This window comes from Neohortaea acidophila (assembly GCF_010093505.1).
Source record: "Neohortaea acidophila strain CBS 113389 unplaced genomic scaffold BDY17scaffold_9, whole genome shotgun sequence".
NCBI lineage: Eukaryota > Fungi > Ascomycota > Dothideomycetes > Mycosphaerellales > Teratosphaeriaceae > Neohortaea > Neohortaea acidophila.
The window spans coordinates 50,435-65,467 of NW_022985518.1; the positions used below are offsets into that span (position 1 = coordinate 50,435).

At 55.0% G+C, this 15,033-nt stretch overlaps 8 protein-coding genes across 8 annotated transcripts; 4 read left to right on the plus strand and 4 right to left on the minus strand.

The window, feature by feature from the left end:
* The first annotated feature begins 179 nt into the window (after positions 1–179).
* Positions 180–2,223, plus strand: BDY17DRAFT_301620 (uncharacterized protein). Its single transcript, XM_033734275.1, has 6 exons — positions 180–484; positions 547–633; positions 693–1,251; positions 1,405–1,475; positions 1,528–1,846; positions 1,905–2,223. Exons 1-6 carry the CDS (start codon positions 460–462, stop codon positions 2,065–2,067), a joined length of 1,224 nt encoding a protein of 407 aa, XP_033586942.1. The 5' UTR covers positions 180–459; the 3' UTR covers positions 2,068–2,223.
* BDY17DRAFT_191534 (uncharacterized protein) lies at positions 2,059–5,453 on the minus strand. Its single transcript, XM_033730011.1, has 2 exons — positions 3,431–5,453; positions 2,059–3,376 (listed from the first exon to the last, which is right to left on the minus strand). Exons 1-2 carry the CDS (start codon positions 5,318–5,320, stop codon positions 2,195–2,197), a joined length of 3,072 nt encoding a protein of 1,023 aa, XP_033586943.1. The 5' UTR covers positions 5,321–5,453; the 3' UTR covers positions 2,059–2,194.
* Positions 5,454–5,753: 300 nt separating this feature from the next.
* BDY17DRAFT_301635 (hemolysin-III related-domain-containing protein) lies at positions 5,754–7,323 on the plus strand. Its single transcript, XM_033734276.1, has 6 exons — positions 5,754–5,841; positions 5,894–6,098; positions 6,151–6,313; positions 6,369–6,525; positions 6,576–6,812; positions 6,863–7,323. Exons 2-6 carry the CDS (start codon positions 6,074–6,076, stop codon positions 7,010–7,012), a joined length of 732 nt encoding a protein of 243 aa, XP_033586944.1. The 5' UTR covers positions 5,754–5,841; positions 5,894–6,073; the 3' UTR covers positions 7,013–7,323.
* A 243-nt stretch (positions 7,324–7,566) lies between these two features.
* Positions 7,567–8,168, minus strand: BDY17DRAFT_326283 (uncharacterized protein; the record flags this gene model as incomplete). The annotated part of the gene is made up of 2 exons (XM_033737488.1): positions 7,567–7,845; positions 7,905–8,168. The coding sequence occupies 2 exons, from the start codon at positions 8,166–8,168 to the stop codon at positions 7,567–7,569; spliced, it is 543 nt and encodes a 180-aa protein (XP_033586945.1).
* A 57-nt stretch (positions 8,169–8,225) lies between these two features.
* BDY17DRAFT_301642 (uncharacterized protein) lies at positions 8,226–9,052 on the minus strand. Its single transcript, XM_033734277.1, has 2 exons — positions 8,638–9,052; positions 8,226–8,581 (listed from the first exon to the last, which is right to left on the minus strand). The coding sequence occupies exons 1-2, from the start codon at positions 9,044–9,046 to the stop codon at positions 8,481–8,483; spliced, it is 510 nt and encodes a 169-aa protein (XP_033586946.1). The 5' UTR covers positions 9,047–9,052; the 3' UTR covers positions 8,226–8,480.
* Positions 9,053–11,126, plus strand: BDY17DRAFT_355274 (MFS multidrug transporter-like protein). The gene is made up of 2 exons (XM_033738265.1): positions 9,053–9,156; positions 9,216–11,126. The coding sequence occupies exon 2, from the start codon at positions 9,394–9,396 to the stop codon at positions 11,110–11,112; it is 1,719 nt and encodes a 572-aa protein (XP_033586947.1). The 5' UTR covers positions 9,053–9,156; positions 9,216–9,393; the 3' UTR covers positions 11,113–11,126.
* Position 11,127: 1 nt separating this feature from the next.
* Positions 11,128–12,294, minus strand: BDY17DRAFT_301644 (Brix domain-containing protein). The gene is made up of 2 exons (XM_033734278.1): positions 11,468–12,294; positions 11,128–11,413 (listed from the first exon to the last, which is right to left on the minus strand). The coding sequence occupies exons 1-2, from the start codon at positions 12,248–12,250 to the stop codon at positions 11,207–11,209; spliced, it is 990 nt and encodes a 329-aa protein (XP_033586948.1). The 5' UTR covers positions 12,251–12,294; the 3' UTR covers positions 11,128–11,206.
* Positions 12,295–12,431: 137 nt separating this feature from the next.
* Positions 12,432–13,703, plus strand: BDY17DRAFT_301647 (thioredoxin-like protein). The gene is made up of 2 exons (XM_033734279.1): positions 12,432–13,304; positions 13,360–13,703. Exons 1-2 carry the CDS (start codon positions 12,582–12,584, stop codon positions 13,426–13,428), a joined length of 792 nt encoding a protein of 263 aa, XP_033586949.1. The 5' UTR covers positions 12,432–12,581; the 3' UTR covers positions 13,429–13,703.
* The last annotated feature ends 1,330 nt before the right edge of the window (positions 13,704–15,033 follow it).

Here is a 15,033-nt window from a genome sequence, read left to right on the forward strand (position 1 = left end):
ACTGTAGCCTACTTGCCTACCTACCTACCAAGCTCGCACCTGCCGATAATGGAAATGGAACACTCCGGAAACGGTTTGGCGTGCACAGGCTGGCGTGACAAATCAACCATGTGCTTCCCCACGAGCAGCAGCCGATCACAGCCCGGCCTGGAATCTTGGCTTCGTCCGAGGCGGGCGAAATCTGAGCTGATTCCACATCGCTCGACTTGCAGGGCAGGTGCGACCGCGAGCGTAGCATCATTTGGTTCCCACACGTGCACCGCCTTCCACTTCCCTTCTGCCCTGTTCCACTCTCTTCGCCAATTGCTTCCTTCCTGCTCTCTTCACCTTCCTCTTCATTGCCTCTTTCCCTTTCCCAATCGCTCTGGCCGTGCTTGTTCCATCCCATTGCCCCATGTGAGATTCATCAGCCCTTCACCCAACCGCCCATCCTTTCGCCCATCCTTTTCGATCGTCGAGATGCAGTCTGCCGGCAATCCCGACAGTGAGTGCCTTCCCAAGGCGATGGCAAGACCTGCTCTCCGTACTGATCCCACCCATCCTCAGCCGCCAGCTCGGGCAATGGCGACATCAGCCCCGACAGCAATCTAGCCCTGTTGAAGAACCTGAGCAGCGAGAAGAAGCAGACCAAAGGTACATCCCGCTCATCACCGCCCTCGTCCCCCCACCGCAACCCTGACACCAAGCACCAGATGGCCAACCGCCGAAGCGAAGAGGCCCGAAACCAGACAGCAAACCCGCGCTCACGCGGCGGCAAGAGCTCAATCGACAGGCGCAGAGGACACACCGAGAACGCAAGGAGATGTACATCAAAGCCCTTGAGCAAGAAGTCCTCCGTCTCAAGGAAATCTTCGCCGACACCACCCGCGAGCGCGACCGGGTGATGGAGGAGAACACCCGTCTCAAGGCCATTCTCGCCCAGCACGGCATCTCGTATGACTTTGGCGAGACTCCCGTCAAGTTCCAGCGGTCCAACAGCGGCTACAATCCCAGCTCGAGCGGCAGCATCTCCGGCAGTTACGCGCAAGTCTCGGAAAGCGGAGGCTACAGCCCCTCCGACCTGCCCAATGCCCCTCCCTTGCCCATGTCGCATGACCAGATGCCGCCGCTGCCCGCCGATACTTCCATGGCACAACATCAGCACCATCAACATCAACATCAGCATCAGCAACACATTGGCCGTGCCAACACCGCGCAGCTTCCCAGCCATCATCTCGACTATGACCAGATTGGCATAGACTTTGTCTTGACGTACGACGCCCAGGGCAGACCTCTGCACATCCCCGCCCCCTACCCCTCCCCTCCTTTACATTGAATCAAAGGATAGAGCACACTAATGCTCAACTGTTCGGGTGCGCTCCCCGCTGGATCCAGAACGTTGAAGCTGACGCTTACGCTTTGCAGACTTGAACGACCATGCCTCGAGCATATGCAATACCTGGTGGTGCGATCCTTCAATTCGGATGAGCAACAATGTTTGTCTGGCCTGTCTGTCTCACTCGTGTTCCACACTGACTCCAAGCCCAGTCCATCATCCCGCCGAAAACTCCACAGATCGAGAGTACGACCACATGTCCGGCCACGTCATGATGGCCACCTGTCCCCCTCTCTCCCACGTCCTCGAAAACCCCAACGAGCCCCATCCCTGGGGTATGCCAGACCTGGGCATGCCCGACCTCACCAAACTGCTTAACCTGAGTGCGCGCCTACCGCTGAACCACGATTCCGAAATCACGCCCATCATGGCCTGGACGCAAATATACACCGATCCGAGGGTTCGAGATCTGACGGCAGAAGATTTTGCCCGCATGAAGAAGACGCTGGCGCCGAGAGTGCGATGCTATGGGTTTGTGGCGCCTTGCCCTGGAAATTCATACGAAGTGAGACTGATTTTTCGTGCGCAGATTCGGAGCAGTCATTGAGTCCTTCGAGATTGCAGACGTCCTCGAGGCAGTGTTGGGCGAGAAGGGTCAAGATGACGAGATGCTCATCACAGCTACCAATGATGTGGTCGCTCCGGACCATCCGGTGGGGATGGCGTTTCCGCAGGAGATTCAAGTTGCATAGGGAATTGAGCGAACAAGCATGATCTGGAGTCACATGCAAGCGTGCTAAAAGTATGGTTTCGATGTCAAGGATATGAGTATATGATCAGTGTCTTGGAAAGGCCACATCTTCGGCGAGCGTATTACAATTACGAGAAATTCTGCCATTGGCATAAGCAACCCCCTGTCCCTCCATCAATGCCATTGCCGCCGTTGCTTCTGCGTGGAAGATCGGTGCTGTTACTCGACGGCACCACCGCGGGATCGACAATGCTACCGCCAAACGCTCGATTCTCATCCACATACCGCCCACTGTCTTCCACCACCTTTCCCTCGCCATCCAACTCACGACAGTAGACGCTCTTCTCGCTCGCCGTGCCCCCGTGCCGATCCAGCGTGAAGGTCACCGGGTAAGGAAAGGAGCCGGGCGTCTGCAAGTCGTTTGCCGTGGAGTTGGCAGCGGGGATGCTCGAGGCGTTGGGGGTGAAGGCCAAGGACGTGACGGGTGGTCTTTGAGTCCAGATTTGCACGAGGAAGCGAGTGTCGGACCAAGTGCAGAGTGTTCTCGCTTGGGATTGAGGGACGTTGGCCGTGAGGTTTTGTGCGGGTGGGGATTGGCTGTTGTTGTTGCTGCTGGTGTTGGCTATTGGGGATGATGAGAGGTAGAGCGAGCGATCGAAATACGTGTAGAAGCCGTAGTGTTCTGATGGTTGGCCACGATTGAACAGACGTAGTGGTTGAGATGATGCGAAAGGATAGAGGTCTGGTGGGTCGCCGTGGCTGATGACGGCAGGTTGTGGCAGCGATGATGCTTTTGGTAGTGGGAATACTGATGCTGTGTTCGTGGTCGTTGCTGTTGCATGACTATGAGGGTAGTCGGATGGGGGCGGCAAGGGGAAATGAAAGTCGCGTTTGCGACGGTCTGATCTGTCAGTCAAGGGAAGCGGGATCGGATCCAGCAGAGAGATGTAGAAGGGCGTCTGTTCGCCATTGTAGGGTGGACTGTTGTGATCTGTTGTCCGGCCTAAGAAAATTTGGTCGCTGGTGGATGGTGGAGCAGGGGAGGATGCATAGATTGAGCCACCCAAAAGGCCTCTCCTGAGGATTGTGTTGGAGTTCGTTGACAGATCCGACAAATTCGAGGGCGCAGAGCTGTTGATGGGCTCCAGCATAGTTGTATTAGACAAGGTTCCATTGCGAAATCGAATCAGAAATCTGAAGTTTGGGTTAGATGAGCCAGTGGTGCTGGTATCTGTCGCGGGACCGGCAGCACAGCTCCATAGTGAAGACGGTGCGACACAGCCATCGACGACCTTGACGGCTTTGGCAGACTGGAGCAATGTTAGCATCGCGGCCAGCCATGAGAAGAGTTAGAGCAAACTTACCACCACCGTCGTGACTCCGGTGGGTATCGGTGGGAATGCGGTCAGATTCAGCCACTGTGCTTCGACAGGGGTTTGCGGACGATGTGCGTTCAAAAACACAGCCAACAGTATCACTGCTACAATCAATAGAAGTAGCCCAAGCCCCGAAACGAGCCAGATTGTCCATCGATGCCACGGGCGAGCGACGAGTCCTTGCTCCGTGCCATCGTCCTTTTCGTCGAGCGCCCTTGTGATATTGTCGTCGGCATCAAAGGAATGAACTTCGCCAGATTGGTGTCCTGTAGTGGGCTCTGCAGGAGCCATAGCCATGTCGCGACTCTGCGAAGCCGTATGAACGCCAGTGTCAACATCTTTCGAGTCCTTGATCATAGGCGGAGCGTATAACGGCGGTGCCCTGCGGACTGTCCCAGCCACTGGAGCTGGTGCTTGATGTGGCACATCCTCCTCTGCAGGGTCATCATCATCGCCAGGATACTCCAGCTTTGTTGGAGTCTCTGTGGTAAGATTGAAATCTTCAGGGTTGAGGTCATGGTTTGAGAAGCTGTCTTTTGGTGCCGATCTGTTGTTTGAAGTGGAGAAAGACCGTTCTGACGGCATTCCCAGAAGCAGCGCTCTGGCCATTGATGGAGTTGTTCGTCTCGGTTGTGAGCGTCCAGTATCAAGAGATCCGCCGTCAAGAGGATTCCAGCATTTCGGCGCACTCGCGCTATAACCTTTGTCCGGTTTCTCGTGCATTCGCAACGATGCAGGACTGGAGAACTGCTGCGCGGGATCGTAATACATTGCGGCTTCGCCGTGGCTGGGAGTGCGATAGATGTTGACTGCCGTGGTATTCCCCCGGTCCAGCGCCCCTGGAGCTGTGGCCGATCTTTTCGGCGTTCGTAACTTTGAAGACAACCAGTTTCGTGCAGGTGTTGTGATCAAAGGCGCTGATCGAAGCTGAGGATCGTAGCCTTCGCTGTGGCTAACCGTTGGAGTAGTAATGCTACCCATCCCACCAGCAGCGGCTAGTAAAGACCTCCCCTCATCACCCTGGCTGGACAGCAAGGGTGAGCGGGGAAAGATTGAGCTGGTTGTTGATAATGCTGAGAACGGAGACATGACGATATTCCACCATCCTCTACTATGACGAGGGGTCAGAACTGAGGATTCGGGGTGAGGTGACGGGGGTACGGCGTCTTCCTCGAATGTGGTGTTGATCGACAACACTCGATCGTTCCTCATTGTTGGGCGAGGCAGCGTATCTCCTGTGGCGTATGGAGGCAGAGCCGGCACTGGAGGTGCATTGTCGTGTCGATGTGATCGTGACCAATGTTGCGAAGTCCTTGAGTATACGCTTGAGCGAGGCCGGTAGTCGGTAGGCTGTCGGAAGTCGATCGGGGAAGCATTGAAGGCTTGCTCGAATTGCTCGTCGGCAGGAGTGATAACGATGGTTGGAGTGCGTGCATCCGTAGCATAGTTGGTTTGTACGCTAGTAGAAGAGTGAGGGTGGGAAGCAGCAGACCTGAAAGTGTCCCTGCGCTGGTCAAACGTTGCCGATGGGATCGCAATGCCAATTGGGATCCTGCGGTCCGATGGCGACACCACTGACCGTAGTTTCAGTGGAGGTGGTCTGTTCTTCAATGGCCACTCAATATCGCTGGGGTAGTTTGCCGTGGTTGTCGTCCATTTTCGATCCTGTTGCGGTGCTGGGCCAGGCGAGCTGCCAGGTAAGGGTAGCCCTCGAGTGCAAGGAACTGCGATTGTCGGGGAGATCGTGGGATAGATCTGGCGCGGCGACCGGCCACGATGTTGATGGGATGAAGTGTCGATTCTGCTTGGTTTTGGCCGGGGACCAGTGCCAGCCAACGGCACCCATGGCTGGCCCCGCTGCTCATCTAGTCTAGACATGAACGAGCGCCAAGAAAAGGATCGAAACAACAGATTGCGCCGGTAGATGCTCGCAAAAGGAATGTAGAGTACACACAAATGAGAGACTCACAATGTAAAGACCGAAGACACACAAACAAGGGAGGGAAATGCAGAAAAGGGTTCGACTGATAAAGAGAGAGGCCGACAAACATATTTGATTCACCCAGTCTGGCACGGATTCACGCTGCTGTTTCCGGTCCACAGCATGCCTTCAATCTATACCAGTCGCTGCGATGCGTGGAGTATGTCCATATCCGTGCGCATCCAAGCGTCGCTTTGGCTGCGGATGAAGACGCCCGGGATGGAGCCGAGAGGCGCTGAGTTTCGTCTGAAGAAAGACGACGTTTGGAGTGTGGTTATTTTTGACTTTGTCCCCAAAGCCTCGAACCAATCGGTGCCTCCCCAGCCGAGACACCACGCGATCCTGTAAGCGCCTGTTAAGCAGGTGCCACGCCTGCTGAGAATGACAGTGCGCGCAGGTTTACGTTACGACGAGATACGTGAGTCGTGAAGAGTAAAATGTACGCTGTAATGCCGCTGACAAACTTGTAGCGGCATGGCAGAGGTGATCCCTTCAAAGCTCTCTCGACTGCGCCCGTTTGCTGAACATGCCTGATGCAGGGACAACGAATGCATCCTCACAGGCTACAGGTATGGCTGCAGCCATGACAGCGAAAACATTGCTGATGAGCTAGGCCAACGTCGAATTCGTTCCTGTTGTCGGTGTAGAGCATGCTGCAATGGCATGACGAGACTGGTGAGTCGAGAGGCCGTGTGTTTGCCGTTCGCATCTCTGACTCCCAGAACAGTCAACATCCACACGCACACTTTCGGCTGTGCTCTCTTTGCGGTGTTCCCATTGCATTTCTACACCAGGCTATACAGCAAGGTCGATGGTGCCCAGCCGATCGACAAGACCATGTTCTTTGTCTACTTCTTTGGAGTTGCCGTGTGCTTTGCCTGTTCCTCGAGGTGCGTGCCATAGACCCAAGATTGGAGATGTCAATGCTAACATCCTTCGACCCAGCTTCCATGTAATCTCGAATCTCAATCCGAGAGTCTCCAAGATCGCCAACAGGCTTGATTACTGCGGTATCGTCATACTCATGTGGAGCGCAAGCATAGCCTCAATTCATTTCGCGTTCGTCTGTCATCCGACGCTACGCTCCATGCATTGGTTTTTGGTGAGTGGCGTACTCACTACTGCATTGACGGCCACTGACAAATGTCTCAGGTATCCGCAAGTGCGAGCGGTTGCATAGCTTTCACTCTGTACCCAGAGTTCATTGGGTCAAGGTTCCGAGCGTACCGAACATTGATGTACAGTAGCCTCGGGTTGTTCGGACTGGTGTTTATGCTCCACGGCATTTACCTCGATGGGTTCGCGATTCAGCGCGAGCGGTTGGCACTCAGATGGATGATCCTCATGGCCGCTCTCAATTTCATTGGAGCAGCCTTCTACGCTACTACGGTGAGTTCTTTGCATGCTCTCCACAGAATGTGTCTGCTAATCGGCCTCAGTTTCCGGAGTGCCGATATCCGTATCGATCCGATTTCTTAGGAGCAAGTCACCAGTTGCTTCACACTTTCGTGGTGCTGGCGGGAATCGCACACTACAAGGGCTTGACTGATGCATTCCTTGCGATACGAACGAAACCTTTGGTGTGTTGAAGGGCAGGATAGCACCGCTTTGTGCACAAGCCGGGGCCGCCATCGGGAACTTTATCGCGAGACCGCTTCGAAGGAGAGGGCACTCTACGTCAATTCCAATAGATCGATATGGTTCGTTGGTGCCATCTCTGTGGAAATTACATTTGTCTCGCAACGGACAGTAACTCTGCGCTGTTACAAATCCGATCCATGATTGATTCGCCAAGACAAGCAATTTAGAAAGGGGCTTCGTGATGTTCGGTAGGTTGGATTAGCCTTGTGGAAACTTGAGGGAGCCTTACGACCGTTGCCAACCTTAAAAAAGACTCGATTCTAAATAATATCTCCGAGGCAGATGATCGACGCCATCCATCTGAGATGCAAACGGCCGACCGAAAGTCTAAAACATGCGGCAGAAAGTGCCGAGTCCGATTTACGCAGAAGCATTGTCGTATGACAAGAGCGGACAAGTGGAGATGGTAAATGGAATTGCGTTGATTGACCCGTTATGTACGATCCTTCGAACGAAGGAACAACATCCTCCGTGGACCACCGCCGACTACAAGGCGACTGACTCAAGAATGGCAGCCAAACTCGTGAGTGTCAATTGCAGCCGCCAAGCCGTTGAATTCAAAGTAGGTCAACTCAAGGAGGTTTTGGTAGTTGAGTTCGAAGAGATGGAAGCCCTTGACGGGGATCGCGGAGGCATTGCCACCGTCGCCGTATTGGACCCAGCGCCAGAGGATCTTGTTGCATTCGACCGTGTAGACGCCGAGGGTGGTGAAGTCGGCTGGGGGGTTCGACTGGGACTCAGCGGCGAAGACGGCTTGACTTGTAGTGATGGGCACATTGAGCTGGCGTCGATGTTAATCAGAGGAGGTTGTAAATACAGTCACAAGGTCAAGTCACGTACTGGGGCGCCGACCTGCTCGCTGGCAGAGTCGGAGTACTCCGTGTAGTTGGGGACGGTGATGGCGTAGGCGGTCTGCGTGGCATTGCCCAACGATGTGCTGTTGTGCGCGATCACGGCTGCGTAGTAGCCGACGATCGTCTCGGCGGTGGACAGCGAAAGGCATCCACCATGGTTGTTGAAGGGCCAGGGCGGCCAGGAGAAAGTTGGGACAGCAAACGCTGGAACAGCCAGCAATGGGAGAAGGAGGGTAGAAGTGAGCTGCATGTTGGCAGGATGGTCTTGATTGATGAGAAATTGTAAGGAATGTAAGTGAAGAGGGACAACGGGCGAAGGGAGGGAACGAGACGAGACGAGACGAGCTCTACTTATACACCTTGCGGGCCTTGCGCGACTTCAATGGCTGGGTAGACCAGATTGTCCTGCGGCTGCCAAGGTTGCACCGAGATGCCGCATTGGACATGGTCATGCAGGGGAAATGTTGCTCTAGTAGCACACACGTGCGGTAAGCAGCGGCCGACCGGGGCTCATGAGCTAGGGCTGGCGGCCGTCGAAGCACAAAACCAGTCGATGGTGTTGTCATCCACAGGGTCCACAGCCAATATCGGCGGCGCGCCAGAGCTGGAAGTATCGAGAGTTCGACCAGCCCAATACATTCCCGCATATGATTGCCCAGGCACCTGGCTCAGCCGTTAGGGTTTTGACGATCTCTTGGTGAATCTCGAGGAAATCTCACTCCCGTCGCCGTTGTCCCCAGGTCTGGTCAGCACAAGCGACGATATTTCAGCACATCGCATCTGCCGTAAGCCGTCAAGACGATCGCGCGGACCATTCATGGACTTGCCACGCGACTCCTTAGGTATTAAGAGCCTTTGCTCCTCCGTCGACCGCACAACATGAACATTGCCGCATCGGGACTTCTTCCAATACTCTGAAAACTTGATGAGGACGGAAGGATTTGGGATGACGGTTTCGCGCATCGGGGATGTCACCTCACTATTCCTCCGTCTTAGCCGCCCCGCATCGGAGCCTGGTGATCGCTCTTCAATTTGTGAGCCGTTGCCCGTTGAAGATCCAATTTCCACAGTCCCGGCAATGGGTCCAGACCAGAATTTGGGTAAGGTATCGGAAGCACGGAATATCATTAATCAACCAAAAGACAGGCACAGACTGCTTTGGTGGAACGAAACAACCCCCCAGATCGGCGGGTGCCTAGACAGGTCACGTGCGGTGCCCGACATCGGTTCCATGTCACGTGAGCTGTCCCCTGCTGACAAACTTTCGTGGACATTCCTGTCTCATCCGTGCCGATAGGCATCATCACGAATACACTCCATCTGTTGCGCGCGTGCAAGATTCCGTCGACGGTTAGTCTTGATCTCAATAGCGGCTCTTGGCCTCTACGCTTGTTCCTTTGTCATCGAGAATCGGCCGGCGACCTTCGCGCATCACCTGGCTTTCTGCATACTGCTCCATCATATCACCGATTTGTATGTCTCGAGCACCTCATCCGGATCATGGCGCCGAATCAACGTCATCGGAACGCACGCCTCTGCTTTCAGAGGCCGCAGTGACACCCGAGCGTTCATCGAAAACTCCATTAGATGGCAAACCATCAAAGCCTCCACCCCAAGCGGATGGACATGTCGCCGCAAATCAATCCATTGGTCTCATCAGAGGCATTCTCTGCACCATCTCCTTGGGGTTCTTGGTATTCCTCCAAGCGACCAACATCAGCATGCTCACCACGACCAGCTCCAAAGTCGCCGGCGATCTGGATGCGTTTGAGAAAGCCACCTGGTTCACATCCGCTTATCTCATTGCCATGAGTGCTCTGTCTCCGCTGAACGGGAAACTCGCGTCACTCTTCGGTCCGCGAAACTGCATCTTTGCCTCTACGCTTATCCTTGCCGCTGGGTGTCTGGTGAGCAGTGCCGCCGAAGGCTTCGAGGTCTTCATTGTGGGGAGGTGCATTACTGGAGTCGGTGCTAGTGGCATCTTCACCATCAGCATCATCATCGTTCTTGAGCTGACGGGGTCGAAACGGAGAGGACTCGCCATTGGTCTTCTGAATTCCGGGTACACGATTGGAGTTGCTGTGGGCGCTGTAGCTGCAGGTGCACTACTTCGCCCGGTAGGATGGAGAGCGTTGTTCTGGATGCAGGCGCCCATCGCACTGACCGCCGGATCCGTCCTCTTCCTCGCCATACCCCACGACTTCACGGCTGGCAAGAAGGGTGCTTCTGATCAGAGCACCCTGCAACGTCTTGCTCGGATCGATTACCTCGGCGCTATCACGCTAACAGCAGCGATATCCCTCGTGCTGTACGCCCTCTCTTCGCCCCGCAAAGTTCCGCTCTTTCCGATTGGACTTTCGATACTCGTGCTCGTCACGTTCATCCTCAACGAGGTCTATCTGGCATATGACCCCATCATCCCAATTGCCTTGCTCCGATCTCGTGGCCTCCTCTTGACCTGCTTGGCGACTGTCGGATACATGATGGCGCGCTGGTGCGTTCTCTTCTACACGCCCACCTTCGCCCTCGCCGTACGTCAATGGACTCCTGCAACAGCCGGCGCGATTCTCATTCCCACCAATGCTGGCTTCGCCGTTGGCGGCCTTCTAGTCGGAGGCCTGCACATCAAACGCCCCGGATCGTTCTGGCTGCCAACTACCATTGTATACGCATTGTTTCCGTTGTCGCTCGTCAGCCTTGCCTTCTTGGTGACCGAACACAGCTCAGCCTGGTTATTCGTCATCGTTGTCTTTTTCTGTGGGGCTGTCACCGGAGCAGCAGTCAACTACAGTCTCGCTCACGTGCTGCACCTCACCCCTTCAAGCACGCATTACGTGGCGAGCTCGCTCGTCGCTACGTTCAGAGGATTTGCCGGATCTTTCGGATCCGCGATAGGCGGCGGGCTGTTTGTTCGAACACTCTACACCTCTCTTGAGGACGGGTTTGAGGAGCGCGGACTGCGGCACAGAGAGGATCTCGTGCGGAGGCTACTTGGCTCGCCGGACTTGGTTGAGAATCTGGGTGGGGTGGATCGAGAAGTTGCCATACATGGGTATGAGCAAGCGTTGAAGACGTTGTTCATTGCTGGCGCTATATTGGCCGGTGTTATGATTATCGCGCAAGCTGGGACAGGTTGGACTGCTCCGGAGGAGGAGCTGGACCCGACAGAAGAGGATGACCGGACGAATGAATGAAGAAGACCACATAGACATAGACTTGTAATGCATATCTCAAGCTGCTTGCCTGCCTGGACGCCTCGCTCAAACGCGTAGAAAACTGAAACGACAATCATGCCTTGACCTTTGCCCGTTTCTCGGTTGTGGCGGGTTCAATCTCATCCTCCATCACCCGCCCTTCATCGTCCGCAACATCACGACTCCTCTTCAGACCTTTCATCTTCCTCGTCTGCAGTTGGCCCAGATCTTGCTTCCCAAGATGGATTCTTCCGACCTTGTCACCGATGATGTCGGTTTCGACGTTCTTCTTCGGTTTGGCCTGCAAGATGATCAGCTTTGTATAGGTCAGGCATACGGACGGAGTAAGACATACCTCCAGAGACTTCGGTTTCCGCATGCTCGCCTTCCACATCTCCGGATCCGGCTCTCGTGTTCTCCCCACTCGAAAGTCGATCCGCGGTCCCATTTCCTCGACTTCCACTCTCGGCAAGTTCGTCCCGCTCTTCTTCGTCTTCAACAGGAAGCATCGCATATGCACACTTGGCTTCACCTCGCCTTCCTCTTCATCAACAGAAAAGTGAATCATGTACTGCAAACCCTCCACATCAATATTGTCCACATCCGGACCCTTGAAGAGATCGGTGAACATGCTCTTGATCATCGTGTAGGCGTTGGACGTGGGACTTTCAAAGGCCGAGCCGGAGAAGGAGAGCAAGGGCTTCAATCCCACGGCAGGCTTGGTTGCCGTCTTGAATTGTTGAATGGTCCTCATGCTGTCCGCATCAATCATCATTTCCACCATATCCAACACCTTGTAGTCGAATAGCCGGACGAACGTCAGACAATTCGGCCGCTTCTTGCTGTGGCTCCCAAACACAATCATGCTAGCATCATTCTTGTCGGAGAGAAACTCAAAGGACGAGGCATCTTCAAACGGGTGGATATTGTTCTTCTTGCTGAATTTGACGGCGAGCGGTCGCTTGAGGGCGTTCAAGTCTTTGAGCACGAGATTCACAACTTCGGAGCTGGTGGTGTAGCGGAGGAAGAGGGTGGTTCGCGGGTTCTCCACGCTTTGCGGCGCCTTGTTGTCGAGGTAGCGCTTGGTCCGCGCATTCTTCGGTTTGACTTCTCGCAACGCGAGGGGTTTGGGGTCCATGGTGGACGACTGGTGTGGAGGTGGTGCGAATGGGAATGTTGATGTGCTGCCGCAACAAAATTTCAGACGAAGCTCGAAATCTTGGCGGAATCACTTCCGCGGGCGCAAATTGATTGAAGTCTAGCCAAATCCGGCCGCTATCGATACCTTACCCGATGTCGCATTTCGTGCAGCGCATTTCATCACCGCCGCGGCAGAAAGCTTGCGCCTTCGATTACAAAACATTTCAGACTCGGCCATCTTCCACTTCAACTCCCACGTCGCAAGTTAAAACCCTCTACGACTGCCGAACGAGAAGCAATCCATCAGATACCCCTCAGCCTCCGTCACCATGGCTGCGTGCAGCCTCATCCCCGTCACCAGCGAAGACGACTTCAACAGCCAAACCGCCGCTCTCCCGCCCACATGTCTGGCCGTCATCTACTTCCACGCCCCTTGGGCTGAGCCGTGCAAGCAAATGAACACCATCCTGACCACGCTTGCCTCCACCTACGAAATCACCAACCCGCCGCGGATAGCCTTCTTCAGCCTCGATGCGGAAGAGTTGAGCGAGGTCAGCGAGACCTACGACGTCACGCAAGTGCCGCTGGTGGTGCTTCAACGCGATGGGAAAGTGGTGGATGCGGTCACCGGCACAGATGCGGCGAAGGTGCGCGGCGCGGTGGAGAAGCATGCGGGATCGTCGACGGGTGGGAATAAGGCGTCTTTGCCTCCGGCGCAGAAAGTCACTCGACCGGCGGCAGAAGACACTGCAGCCGACACAAACGGCACGACTCATGGAGCGGCGGCGGAAGAGGAGGAGAATCTGGATGAACGCCTCGCGCAGCTCGTCAAAGCAGCAGATGTCATGCTGTTCATGAAGGGCACTCCTTCTGCTCCGCAGTGTGGTTTCAGTCGGCAGACGGTCAGCATCCTCCGCCAGCGCAAGATCAAGTACGGCTTCTTCAACATCCTCGCCGACGACGATGTCCGACAGGGATTGAAGAAGTTCTCCGACTGGCCTACCTTTCCTCAGATCTACGTGCAGGGTGAATTGATCGGGGGGTTGGACATTGTGAGTTATTCTTCACTTTGTGTGAATCGACAGCGAACTGACTCTTTGACCACAGCTGAAGGAAGAGCTCGACAACGATCCAGATTTCTTGAAGCCCTTTATTCAGCAACCGCAGGCTGTGTGAGAGCTTCAATCACGTCCAGAATCGAACTGCAATCGTTCTGCACGTCTCTCTCTTGCCTCTTTTGCGATCCCGAGAGTTGCGCGCCTGTTTGGCACTGACTGCCCAAGGTCACAGCGCCGCGGAAGTGGGAAGAATGAGTGTATACGCGCGCGAGATTCAATGTTCATATTGGTGTGTATTGCCGGATTGGTCATGTTGCCTAATGTACATCGCTCCTTCCCATCTTTCGTGCCTTCCGCGTGTTGAGTGGCACCGACCGTCATCAAACTTCAACCCTCTCACTGTCTTTGCTTCCACACCATTCCACTCCTCACTCATCGATCCACGCACTTTGTTTTCACATTCACATCAACTTCACCTCACTCATCCAGACACACGCCTTCACTCACCCATTCTTTCATCGCTTGCTTCCTCCCACACCTGCACGTCTCGAGCCGAAGCTCAGCAACAAGGGCCATACACGATGGACTCCTCCGCCTTCGCTGAGGATGACACTGGGCAGACCCCGAGCGAGGTGTATGAGCGTCTGCCAGAAGAAGCACAACAGGCGGTGAGTTACCACACGGCAGACTAAATTCTCGCATCCCACTGATCATGAGCAGCTTCACATCGGCGCCTTTCTCCTCCGAAGTCTGACCAAGATCTCGCTACTTGTCCTCACCTTCGCCGCCTGCGCTGCCGCCTTCGTTCTGCTGATCCAGTGGATCTGCCTTTTCTGGCTGCAGACCAAGCTGCTGCTGCTCCTATCCACCTTCCTTCGCCATTGCTATACAACGCATGATGATCGCCCTCCGACCGAACAAGCGCTGCATGCTCCAGATCAGGTGAGTGAGACCATCGTTACAACCCCCCCTACTGCCCTACCCTCGATGGAATCACGAGGAGGATTGGACTTGTCTGAGGAGGAACATCGGCGTACACATCCGAGTCACACCACAGCAAAGGTGTTAACAAATAGGATTGAGCAGCTACTGCGTCATCATCCGCAAACTCAGAGTGAGTCCGTGGGCGCGAAAGATGCTGACAGCCGCGGACGACGATCCAATGCCGAAGATGCTACGCCTCGTGCCAACTCTTCCAGCGCCACGCCGGACGCTCACACCGCCTCTTCAACCGATGTAGAAGAGAGCAGTCTCGTCACGTCGTCGGCCAATCTGCATTCCAGTCCGTTCGGATCTCAAGGCGTCCACAGCGAAGACTCTGCTCCAACATCCCCGCCGAACACCACTCGCACTCCAGCTACACACCAGGATTTCTTGCCTCCCACGAATACCAGCGCACTCACTTTCAGTTTCACGGCAGCACAGCTTGAGGTAGGCCAACACCGTGCTGCATTGTCACAGAGCCCGACGCTAACACGGCTATTAGGAGGCTGCAAGTTTTGCACATGAGGCAACTCGAGGCCAGAGCTCCCGCAAGAGTCAGGCTCGCAGGAACGGGCCATCTTCAATGCGCCAGCCCACCCAGACGCTGTCACGGCACACTCCGAACTCAACCATCCAGCAAACTGCCAGCGCTCCGGCACGTCCAAAGGCCCTTCCGCCAGGCTTCGTACCTCCCCATCTCCGCAAAAAAGGGGCGACCAAAGCAGAGCAAGACGTTGAA

Bases quoted from the DNA above. Each gene is read 5' to 3' on its own strand.
- BDY17DRAFT_191534 (XM_033730011.1), bottom strand. From the start codon at position 5,320: ATGTCTAGACTAGATGAGCAGCGGGGCCAGCCATGGGTGCCGTTGGCT. The intron at 3,377-3,430 runs GTAAGTTTGCTC...ACATTGCTCCAG, and splicing joins CCGGAGTCACGACGGTGGTG to TCTGCCAAAGCCGTCAAGGT.
- BDY17DRAFT_301635 (XM_033734276.1), top strand. From the start codon at position 6,074: ATGCTGCAATGGCATGACGAGACTG. The intron at 6,099-6,150 runs GTGAGTCGAGAG...CTCCCAGAACAG, and splicing joins GCAATGGCATGACGAGACTG to TCAACATCCACACGCACACT. The intron at 6,813-6,862 runs GTGAGTTCTTTG...AATCGGCCTCAG, and splicing joins CAGCCTTCTACGCTACTACG to TTTCCGGAGTGCCGATATCC.
- BDY17DRAFT_301644 (XM_033734278.1), bottom strand. From the start codon at position 12,250: ATGGACCCCAAACCCCTCGCGTTGCGAGAAGTCAAACCGAAGAATGCG. The intron at 11,414-11,467 runs GTATGTCTTACT...ATCATCTTGCAG, and splicing joins GGAAACCGAAGTCTCTGGAG to GCCAAACCGAAGAAGAACGT.
- BDY17DRAFT_301647 (XM_033734279.1), top strand. From the start codon at position 12,582: ATGGCTGCGTGCAGCCTCATCCCCGTCACCAGCGAAGACGACTTCAAC. The intron at 13,305-13,359 runs GTGAGTTATTCT...CTTTGACCACAG, and splicing joins TGATCGGGGGGTTGGACATT to CTGAAGGAAGAGCTCGACAA.
- BDY17DRAFT_301642 (XM_033734277.1), bottom strand. From the start codon at position 9,046: ATGATATTCCGTGCTTCCGATACCTTACCCAAATTCTGGTCTGGACCC. The intron at 8,582-8,637 runs GTGAGATTTCCT...CGGCTGAGCCAG, and splicing joins TGGGGACAACGGCGACGGGA to GTGCCTGGGCAATCATATGC.
- BDY17DRAFT_301620 (XM_033734275.1), top strand. From the start codon at position 460: ATGCAGTCTGCCGGCAATCCCGACA. The intron at 485-546 runs GTGAGTGCCTTC...ACCCATCCTCAG, and splicing joins GTCTGCCGGCAATCCCGACA to CCGCCAGCTCGGGCAATGGC. The intron at 1,476-1,527 runs GTTTGTCTGGCC...CTCCAAGCCCAG, and splicing joins CAATTCGGATGAGCAACAAT to TCCATCATCCCGCCGAAAAC.
- BDY17DRAFT_355274 (XM_033738265.1), top strand. From the start codon at position 9,394: ATGTCTCGAGCACCTCATCCGGATCATGGCGCCGAATCAACGTCATCG.